The sequence below is a fragment of the Temnothorax curvispinosus genome, unplaced genomic scaffold, assembly GCF_003070985.1.
Source record: "Temnothorax curvispinosus isolate PA1 unplaced genomic scaffold, ASM307098v1 QBEX01007282.1, whole genome shotgun sequence".
In the NCBI taxonomy this organism is placed as follows: Eukaryota; Metazoa; Arthropoda; class Insecta; order Hymenoptera; family Formicidae; genus Temnothorax; species Temnothorax curvispinosus.
The window spans coordinates 14,532-26,873 of NW_020217062.1; the positions used below are offsets into that span (position 1 = coordinate 14,532).

A 12,342-nucleotide genomic window follows, 5' to 3' on the forward strand; every position below is an offset into this window, starting at 1 on the left:
ATATATATATATATATATATATATATATATATAGTAAACATCAAGTATTTTTAGACATAAAAATATTTTATTGCATATTGCAAATTTTTTTAAAATTAATAGATAATATTTTTCAGATTACGAGATAAAATTATTCAAGATTTGATGAAAAGACTAAGCCAAACAAACAAGGTAAACGATTTGCTTAAGAAACAAGTAAAACGATTGCAAAGAGAAAAGACAAGAGTTACGAAACGTGTAATAAAAGAAAATGTTCATAATGTGCTCAAAAGGATATTCACTCCGAAGCAAATTGACGTTTTAATGAGTAATGAAAGAAAAAAAAGAGTAAAGTGGGGTCTTGAAGACATATCTGCTGCAATAATGTTAAGAAGCTTGAGCCCAAAAGCATATCGTTTTTTAAAAGAAAATCACTACCCGTTACCAGGATTATCCACACTTAGGAACTGGGCATCTCGCGAGTTAAAAGAAGGAATTTTATCTGATGTTGTCTTTTTAATGAAAAAGAAAGCGCCATCGTTGCAGTTGCATCAAAAACTTTGCATTATATGCTTTGATGAAATACATATTTCTCAGAAAATGGAAATAGATAAAAAGAAAGAAAGAGTCATTGGGTCACACAAGACTACAAGACAGTGCAAGTTGGTATGGCCAGAGGTCTATTTGATAAGTGGAAACAAACTATTTTTTATGACTACGATAAACCTCTTAGTAAGGATATCGTAAATAATATAATATCAGAACTGTATGAAGTTACTTACATTGTAGTTGCTTTTACATGTGATTTAGGCCCAACAAATGCTAAAGTTTTGAATGATATGAACGTAGGAATTAAAAGTTCACAAAATTCTTATTTTCAACATCCATCTAACGAAGAGTACAAAGTTTTTGTTTTTAACGATGCACCTCACTTGTTAAAGTTAATAAGGAATCACTTTCTGGATAATAGCTTTCTTGTAAATGGAAAACTTGTTTCAAAGGACTGCATAGAAGAAGCTTTATCCGTAAATGAAAACAGAGATTTAAAAGTTCTTTTCCCAATCACTCAAAGACATTTAGATGTTTCCGGATCAAATAGACAAAGGGTATCTACAGCTGCTAAACTTTTCTCCAAGACAACTGCACGAGGTGTTTTATGGTGTGGTGAACACGGTTTTTTAAGTCAAGATAATTATGATGTGACTTCTGAATTCATGGAATCAATAGATGCATGGTTTGATGTATTTAATAGTAAAGTATCCAGAGGATATAGACCTGGTAAAGAACCTTATGGATTAAATTTAGAGCGCCAGAATGAAATTTTAAGTAAAGTGACAAATACAATGCTTACAATGAAAGTTGGAAATCACAAGTCATTACTGCCGTTTCAAAAAGGAGTTATTCTAAATAATAACTCTCTTCAACAGTTGTTGGTGTACTTGCAACAAAATTTTAATACATCAACTTTTAAAATATCTTTTATTTTAACGAATCGGTTGACGCAGGATTGCTTAGAAAATCTTTTTTCATACCTAAGATCTATGGGTGCAACGAATGACCAGCCATCAGCCTTGAATTTTCGATATAGGTTAAGATGGTATATCTTAGGAAAACATTCTAGTGATATACTTCCTGAAAAACGGAACACCGAAAAAGATGAGGATTTTACCTTGATAGATTTCAACGACAGAACAGATGCAATGATGGCATATGCCTTAGAATCTACGGAAGGAGAGCAACAAGTTGAACTAGTTGAAGTTGATGAAGAAGCTGCTTACTTTAACGCTGAACTGAACGAATTCGATTTTATTGATCAAGGGTTAGATGATACGGGTATATAAGTTCATAGATATAATAATCTAATTTAATTTTAAAACATAATTTTGTATTAATAATATATTAATGCAAAATTATATTTTACAATTAAAATAGAATTGTTATATAATTAAAATGTTATATTACTTAAAATTTTATAATAAAGTGATATAACGTTTTCATTAGAAACAAAAATATTGTTTTAAAAAATAATTACATTTATCTATTTATTACATTTTCTTCATTTGCACAAATAGAATATATTTATCGCTTCAATATAGTTAATCATGAAATAACAAATGTAATCATTTATCAAAATATTTTTAACAAAAATTAATGGTGAGAAGATCAATATTTTTACTGTTTACATTATTGCATTGACTATTTGCATTTGAAAATTATGCGCTTACGATGAAAAAAATTATTCTCCATATAGTACAGAGGATTATATTTAAATTATGTACATAATTATACGTTCATATTTTATAAGTATACGTACAATAATTGAATAACATGCGTTATTAATAGAAATTTTTATTGTAAAACTTTAAATTTCATAGATGTTATTTTTAGGATTTTTAATTATAGTTTTATTGCATTTTTTAATTAAAACTTTATTTTTATCTTTACTGTAGATGATTTTCCTCAAGATCAACAGAGAATAATTGAAGTTGAAGATATTATTGAACGTGAAGCTGTTACCTATATAGTAGGTCACGTAGCTTATAGGTTTCGTATGCAATATAATTTCTTAGGAGACTATACGAAAAATGTTGAATTTTCACCGCATAAGCCTGATTGGGTTTTAACAGTATCAGATGGTCATTCGATTTATCCCTCTGATCATTTCATTGAAGCAGCGTTAATTATGAACAAGATTTTTGAAGAATTTTACGGAACTTCTGGCTTATCTAAAAGTATGTGGATTTTTAAGACTGTAACTAAATTAACAATGGAAAAAATACCAGAAGAGTATGGTATACCTGAAGAAGTAATATTATGTCTTGTTCGTACAAAAACGTACATAAGATTGCGAGAAATTAATAAGAAATTAGTGTCTGATGTAAAAAAAAAACGTTTATACAAAAAAGTTTCAAAATTCATGTATTGAAATCTGTAATATCAGCGTGCCACATATGTTCATTTTTACATATCAATTTCTTGTATACTATTCAATAATAAACTTATTAAACACAACTTCTCGTGTTATTAAAATAAAATATTTATTACATTTATATTGAAATTGCTGTATTTAAATAAACCCATCTTATATCGACAATGTTTTTAAAACTTCAGAAAATTATTTACTTTTTCCTCATACATCTATTATATTGTTCAATTCATGCTTATTTTACATTTATTTTAATATTTCTTTATATATAATTTTAACATTTTTTACTTAAAATTAATTATTACATGAAATAAAATTGCATTATATGCAGAACAGAAAAAGAACTTAATTCTCATTTAAAAAACCGCGGGCCTAATTCTATTGGCCAATAAACCAATATGTCTCCAGCTTGGCCCAACGCACTCATTGGTTATTAGAGAGGATGCGCAACAGCATACCTTGTTTTCTTTCTACCATGCTCACGACCAACTCGAGATTGCCAACTGCTTACGCATTCAGTCGATTGACTGCGTACATAGATGCTCACGGAATCATCCGAGTTGGCGGCCGCCTCAATCAATCATCATTGGATCAAAACCACAAACATCAAGCGATTTTACCTCGCCACTCACGGTTCTCAACCTTACTCATCGCTCACGCCCACCTGCGCACCCTGCATGGAGGAACTCAGCTGACATTGGCCCATGTCAGGCAACAATACTGGATCATCGGCGGACGGGCTCCGGTGAAGTCTCATATCTTATCGGTGTGTCGTGTGTGCTTGGCAGAGGGGGATCCGTGCTCATCAACTGACGGGCCAACTACCTCTCTCTCGGGTTACGCCGTCACGTCCGTTTGCTCATACAGGAGTCGACTATGCCGGACCACTCACCATCAAGATTTGGAAGGGACGAGGTGCGAAAACATACAAGGGATGGATCTGTGTTCGTCTGCTTCTCCACCTCCGCAATTCACCTCGAAGTAGTCAGTGACTACTCATCAGAACGATTCATAGCAGCCTTCCGAAGATTTTCAACGAGAAGGGGAATTGCTCAGACCATGTATTCGGACTGCGGGACAACCTTCATTGGAGCAGACGCCGCGCTCAAGAAAATGTTCATCTAGGGCTCTCAAGAACATCAACGGATTGCTAAAGTTTTGCAACTTAATGGCACAAGATAGGAGTTCAACCCACCAGGCGCTCCACACATGGGGGGCAAGTGGGAAGCAGTGGTAAAATCCGTGAAGTTTCATCTGAGACGGACTATCGGGGAAACTCTACTCACGACGGAAAAACTTACAACGTTGCTTACGCAAATCGAAGCCATTCTCAACTCGCGCCCTTTAGAACCGTTGAGTGACGACCCTGAAGACGTCTCAGCGCTCACACCAGGTCACTTTCTCATTGGAGGTCCACTCACTACCATACCCGAGCCATCTCTGAGTGACCTGGCCACCTCGCGACTATCTCGGTGGCAGCTCATCCAGCAGCGTGTTCAACATTTTTGGGCACAATGGTCGGCTCATTATCTGCAACGCCAGCAGGCGATATCCAAGTGGCATCATCCTAACAACAACATCACATGGTGGGTTCCATCGTGCTGCTCACCGACGAACGCTCTCCACCGTGCAAATGGCCACTCGCCAGAGTAACAACTTTGCACCCCAGCAAGGATGGACTCACCAGGGTGGTTACCCTCAAGACGGCCACCACGACACTCACCCGGCCAATTGCCAAGCTTGCCATATTACCCATTTTAACAGGTTAAAGGATCAAGAGTAAGGAATCATCAACAAGGTTGCTGATGGCGGGCGGAATGTTCGAGATTCCGTTCACGTTGCGCCGTCCGATCAGATGGCAGCATCGATCGGATATCGACGGGCCGGATCTACGCGGCAACTTGCGCAAGCACGGGCGCGCTCATCGCCACCTTCTTCCTCGCGACACACGGAGTCGTAAAAATGGCCGCGCTGTGATCAGACGTACGACGTGTGCTCTGTGCTTTTCTCGAGGAATACTCGAATTGAAGTGCCCATCGCAGTAATTGAAACTGCTGGGAGACTAGCTAACGTATGAAAGAGACCGCTCAGCCAGCTCTGGTACATCAACACGACGACTCAGGCTCACACGTGCGCGAGTGCCGACCGCCACGTGTCTCACCGGCTCACGGGCTAATCATCACGAGGAGGGCAATTAATATAATTGTCCCGCGCATTCACGGACAATTTAAAGACTTCTCATTTATACACCGCTCATCGTTTCTCAGGTCAGATTGTATATTTTTCGACGCATTAAAAACGGCTCAGAGTGGTCTGTGGTCTGAGTTGACACATAAATAAAGTGAATAATTCGTTAACACACCTTCCACGCGCGTCCTTCTCATCCCGCTTCCATCGCCAGGAAAAATCAGCAATTTCGCGAACAATTTGCTTTTTTTACATGTTTATAAGATACTACAATTTTACATGGAAATTAACAGACCTTCAACCAAACCTTCAACCTTTCCATGGAAAGTAAAAATTAAGGCTCCTGGGTAGTCACCGCGGCCATATTGTATTCTTACTATCGAGGCGAGGAAAGCATCCAATTTTGTTGTGCATACCATTTTTAAATAAAAAGACATTTCAATAAAACATCACTATAGATCGTTTCAGAACACTTCCAAAATTGGCCGAAAACTACCCTTTTCTCTCGACAATAAACAAACAGCCATAAAACAAAGCCTAAACATACGGGAAAAACAGCCGTTTAACGACTATCGAAAGGAGGTGAAAACGTTTTTTCCACATGCAAATCTTACTTTTCGGCCAATTTTACGACTTTCACGAATACGTTAAACGTTAGAGCACAAGCACAGAGCAAATAATAAAGAAATAGCACGCACAACAAAATAGGTTGTCAACATGTCACAAGACAGAATTCTCCATTGGAAAGAGTGAGAGGAGAGAGTGGCGTCGCCACCGTCAACGCAGAGTTCTCGGCTCAGGGACCAGGAGCCTTAATATGTCAATTAAAAAAATTAAGTATCTTATGCAAAATTAGAAAAAAAAAGAAAACTTAAAATAATATATAAGCGATAAGAAGTGCCGTTTTTGGTCGAAGCGGATCTTGATGCTTAATAATATTTCACAATATCAATTATTATTAAATACATATTTCAGTTTTTTAAATTGGCACTGCGTGCCAATATGGAGTTTGTTGGACTTAAAACGCAATTGTGTAAACTGAAACTAAAATAATATATTTTATATTAATTTGATATTGTCAAGTAAAATAATATACTATTAGAAGAATATTTATAACAGTTATACAAATTTATATGGATAGATCCATTATAGAGTATATGACGTGAGTATATTCATATATGATTATCTTTAACCTTATAAATATACTTTCACATGATCACACATGAAAATATACTAGTATATAAAACCATATATGACTATATAAAGTTATATTTAAAGAGATTTAGCCATATAATATTGTTTAAGATTATATTTCCATTTCTTATATGACCATATATAATTATATATTTACTAATATGAACAAATAAGAGGTATTTTTTCCCGAGTATATAATCATATATTCTTATATATGGCCATATAATATTGTTTAAGATTATATTTTCCATTTCTTATATGATCATATATAATCATATGTATCTACTAATATGAACTAATGTAAACTAATATGAATAAATAAGAGATTTTTTCCCGGGTTATGCGGTTTTAAACATGTGTGTATGTGGTGCTGGGTAAGGTTTTTTTTATAATGACTTGCTTTTTATTTTACAGATAAGTTAGAATAAAGAAGTTTTTTTCTTTTTGTAATCGCGCGGCGCGATGTTGGCCCAATAGGTATATTTTGTAATATAATAATAATTCACCCGACATTAAGAAAAAATTATATTCGTATATCCGATTCAAAATTTTATTACTTTTTTTAAACTAAATTTGTTTCTTAAGAATTTTTGAAAAATTATATATTTGCGCTGGTTATGACACATGTAGACTATATATAACACTTACATCAAATTAAGAAGTAGTTTACCACGTAAGACGGTTGTCTCACGATCCAGAAGTCCCGAGGTCTCGAGTTCGAATCCCATCAAAGTAAGTGTGTTTTTCACTTGGTTTTTCAAGTACGAGAAAATATTTATAATCATAGGTTGCATCTTAAGAAACAAATTTAGTTAAAAAGTAGTAATAAAATTTCAAAATAAATATAATTTTTTTTTATGTCGGGTGAATTTCCTTATTAGAGTGTTTTAATTTTAGTATTTCCTTGTATTCTACTGTACTCAAATAGAAATAGATATAGAAATGTGTAGAATATCAGTATTAGTTGTAGTTTGGCGTAGTTTTACTGAAAAATTTATAGATCAAGATGCACTAAAAAAATACAAAAATTTACAAAAGTGTTCCAATTCTAGCATTTTCATGTAGAATTTTGTAGTACTTCTTAAATTCATGTAAAATTTAATAGATTCTGGCAATTATATTTTATAGTTTTTTGTAGTACACTTTTATTTTTTTTTAAATTTTGTATAAATATTTCCGCCAGGAAAAGCGCTACTCAACACTTTTTAATGAAGAATGAACGACGGCTAAGTTATAAGGAAAAGTTATTTGGGATCATGTCCTTGACAACATATGTCAAGCTCAAGGTCATTGGGGCTGGTTCCCCTATACAGGCTGTACAGTCGCCGCCAATGATTCCTTTCCTGAGGTATTCTTATGTTCCCCCCTTATCCGAGGAAAGGAATCATTGGCGGCGACTGTACTAAATAATTACCAAAATATGCTTTTTTAATAAAAAAGTACTGTCTATCTTTTTAAAAAAAATATTATACAGTATGGAAAAATACCTACTATATTTTTTTGTTATATTCCTATAACCTATTAAGTTATTCATTATTGAGCCATATCATATAAGTTTAGTTTTATAGTTGTTTTTCATTTTTATAGTTATTTTGTCAAAACTGAACTGTCAGTTTTATAATAAATGTTTTAAAAAAATACTTATTTCAGTTTTCTATTTTAACTTAGCTGTCTTTTACAATAATTATATATATATATATATATATATATATATATATATATATATTTATACATATATCTTTTACAATATATATTTAATATAAATATTATCATAAAACAAAAACAATAAAAATAAAACTGACAGTTCAGTTTTGACAAAATAACTATAAAAATGAAAAACAACTATAAAACTAAACTTATATGATATGGCTCAATAATGAATAACTAATATATAGTATATATATATACTATATATATACTATATATATATATATATATATATATATATATTTTAAAATAATATAAATATATATATGAGCTAAAATTAGAAATCTGATATTAATCTTAGCTTGATAACTTGAAACATGCAACACGTATTTATAATGCCAATTTAAACTAGAATTATTTTAGTTTCTTAATGATCAATTTTCTAAATGTTCATTATATTCACATCTAGATAGTATACTTTAATAATTTGTAATTAAAATTTTAACAAACTTGTAAGAAATAAAACATTTACTAACATGGCAAATTATTTACTCATTTTAGAAGACCTTTCTCTATGTAGTGTTTTTTTGATGTTTGTTTCATCCCTTTTATTCGATAATGCTTTAGTTATTGATTGTTAATTTCTTAATTTATTTTTTTCATTTTGCGTAGTATTATAAAGAGACACAGCAGTGTCTCGCGCCAAGTGTACGTATCCGCGACATGAGTAACGGGATAGAAAGTGTCTATTATATACCTGAACCATCGAGCTGAGTAAAAACACGATGGTCATATCTAAATCGGTTAAGCGGATGAAATTTTTAATAGACTCAATCGATGGTTAACATATTATGTAATAAAAATGTTTTAATTTTTTTCTATATTGAATATTAAGATATTTTTTAATATAATATACAGAGTGTTTCCTAAATAAGTATACAAACTTGAAGGGGATATTTTTTGGCTTATTTTAAGAAGAAAAGATCCTATAAACATGTGTCCTAAACTGCTTCGTTTTCAAAATACAGGGTGTCAAAGTTAAGAGAAAGAATAAACAAAACAATTTCCGTCGCCAGCAAATAATTTAAAATAAGTCGTTTTATTTTCGACCCAACTGGCTAATTAAAACAAGATTGCACGACGTTTCGACCGAATTCCGGTCCTTATCAAGTGCTTTAATTTAAGTTACACCGATCCGCATAACAAACTTAATTGCATCGTTGACGTGGTGTCATCTATTTATAACCGTGTCATTGGTATTACTTAGTCGGCCCTGTATATTCGGTTCTGCTCGTTTTTCCACCAGAGCGCCGTTTGCTATCCGCGGATTACGTTTGACAACTTTATTTCGACTTTGACTGTCTTACTGTTCGGACGTTGTGCCTCGATATGGCTGGTGACGTTTTGATTTCACCGTTTGTTTTGGAACGCATAAGAATTGTAAGCTTTTAACTAATTTTTACAGTGTTAATTAATTTTATTGTTTTTGACCAGCGCGATATTGTATAGTATTGTACGATTTTGTATAGTTTTTCTATTGTTAAATGTATTATTTTCTCTTTTGTTTAGTTTTGCGTTTGTTTTGACGTTGTCAGGACACCACGTCAACGATGCAATTAAGTTTGTTATGCGGACCGGTGTAACTTAAATTAAAGCATTTGATAAAGACCGGAATTCGGTCGAAACGTCGTGCAATCTTGTTTCAATTTGCCAGTTGGGTCGAAAATAAAACGACTTATTTTAAGAGAAAGAATATGAAAATTTCGAAAATCTGGAAAACGCTCAGAGATATTTTATTCCGAGTTTTATTCAAATTTGGTGTGCGTACATATGGTATTAAGAATCATATTCCAGTACTGATGAAATATTTTTAGATGCATCAGGGGCGCATCTAAAAATTTTGGACTATTTTGAAAACAAAGCAGTTTAGGGCACATGTTTATAGGATCTTTTCTTCTTAAACCAAGGAATATCCTCTTCAAATTGTGTACTTACTTAGGAAACACCCTGTATAGAATATATTAAAATCGAGTAATTTAGATTTAAGAAACGTCATCATCATCGATGTTGTTGTCGTCGTGGTCGTCTCAGTTATAAATCGACATTTCAATACTCATGTAAACCTACACACACACCCCCAAGCATCCGTCACACCCTTACTTATCTTTAATATCTACATCATTCACCTGACTTCAATATACTCCGACACATCTCCGACACGTCTCAACGCAGCCTAACACACATTCTTATCCAACCGCAACACACACACACACACACACACACACACGCGCGCGCGCACGCATCATTATCATCACTACTCACTCTCACTCCCACCTTAAAATACCTCAATACACCTTGACACGTCCCTTGACCCAATATAGTCCAACACATCCTTACCCAAACACATCACAAACCACCCTCACCCTAAAGCACCTCAATATACTCTATACCCAATATATACCCTATACTCTGACATGTCCCAGTGTAGCCCAACACACTCTTATACTCACACGCATTATCACTTCTCTCCACTTCTTCAACCGACACCCCTCACTCTATCAAATATCTTAATACACCCCGACCCGTCGCAATATGACTCCAACACAATCTTATCAATCCAATTACATTACATCATATTAAATAACTTACGAATCTGTATATTGTTAGTTGTTTATAGTTATATGTCTTATATTATATCACATAAAATCAATATGTTACTTATAAGGCACTTGATGTTATAAAATGTGTGTTATATCATAAAAAATACCTTTTTTAAAAAAAGGTAAAAGCGCCAAAGTTTGTACACTCGTGTCTATACTCGTCAAAATAATTGTGCAAAACAATGTTATTTTAATCTATATTTGCAATAAAAGTAGCTATTAAGTCATGAGTTTATACACATCGTAAAATTTTCTTATATCATACCTAACAAAATAATAAAATTTTTAAAAAATTTGCTATTAAGCATGAAAAATTATATTTATCGTGACGTTTAATTTTTTCATTACTATGCTTATTAAAATAATAAAATATTTCATCCAAAAAAAAAACTTGACGTTGCTAAACAAATACGCATGCAAATGTTTCCTGTAGGGAAAGAAAGTTGTCTCTCTATGTATGTACCTAAACTATCTTGAATCTACTTCGCACATATATCTATTCACATTTTAATCAAGTTCGCTCTTTCATCACACAAACCTCACACATGCGCTTGAAATGTTTGCATAAATATATATATGTATGTATATATATATATATATATATATATATATATATATATATATATATGTATATTGTATATATGGGTGCCTCTGAATTCTTGGTACTTTTCTCATATTTAGGTAGAGCGAGCCAAACTGAGTCGAAAAGTCATGTACCATTTTGCAATTTTCGCAATAGTTGACGAGTTATTAATGATTAAAAATCGCCGTATTGGCCCGCCCACCGCCAAATCCAAGCGCGCGGCGAGATGCGGCCGCCTCGCGATCGGCGCGCGGGCAGTTGTTTACTACAAGCGGCGATGATTACGCACGAGCGGCGCGTAACGCCGGGCCTCTGTCCTAAGCGATGATAGTTTCTCGCCTTTTTTTAAATAGAAATAAAATTTTCTAACAACATAGAACAATTTTTTGTGCGTGCGTATATACATACATGTGTACGCATGCATACACAGGAAAATATCAATTGTACTGCTTAAAAAAGCGATTACTCAATTTACCTTTTTTTTTTTTAGTAAGTAACGGTTGTCTTTAAGAAAGAATATTTTCTTGATAATAGTCTTAAAATGTACAAATTTTAGAAAGAGTCTTTATCATGTACTCGAAAGAAGAATTTATACTTCTTCAAAGAACATAATAAAATTTTATCAAAGAAAAGTCAAAATAATAAATAAAAGTAATATGAGGACCCTCGAGATTAAAATAGGAGAAGTCAAGGCTATGAGGGTCAGACGCAGATCACAGTGCGTAATATCAGAAATAACTGATTTATTCGTCGTTTTGATACATTACATCGATCCGTACGTTTCGGCTCAGTTTTGAGCCATCTTCAGCGGTAATTACAGAAATAAAGTTACACGTTCTCCGTACCCTATAGTGAGTTTACTGATTCAAAGTATCAGAAACATAGACCAATTGATCCATATCTGTAAATTTGTTCAATTAATGTTGAGATATTAAAAAGATCCCTTAAGAAACTCACCATTTGGTCTGAAAAACGTGGAATACAGAGCCATGTATACATAATGAATACTCTCTGCGAGAAGACTTGACGATCTTACAAATTTCGAGTACATGATAAAGACTTTCTAAAATTTGTACATTTTAAGAAACTATTATCAAGAAAATATTCTTTCTTAAAGACAACCGTTACTTACTAAAAAAAAAAAAAAAAAAAAGATAAATTGAGTA

The 12,342-nt window shown here is 33.2% G+C and overlaps 1 protein-coding gene across 1 annotated transcript in view; it reads left to right on the top strand.

The window, feature by feature from the left end:
* Positions 1–3,600, top strand: part of LOC112456853 — a 4,731-nt gene extending 1,131 nt beyond the window's left edge. The window contains exons 5-7 of the mRNA XM_025019613.1: positions 1,601–1,812; positions 2,430–2,503; positions 3,445–3,600. Of these exons, the coding sequence (XP_024875381.1) occupies positions 1,601–1,812; positions 2,430–2,503; positions 3,445–3,600 (442 nt within the window). The remainder of the gene's footprint in view (positions 1–1,600; positions 1,813–2,429; positions 2,504–3,444) is intronic.
* The last annotated feature ends 8,742 nt before the right edge of the window (positions 3,601–12,342 follow it).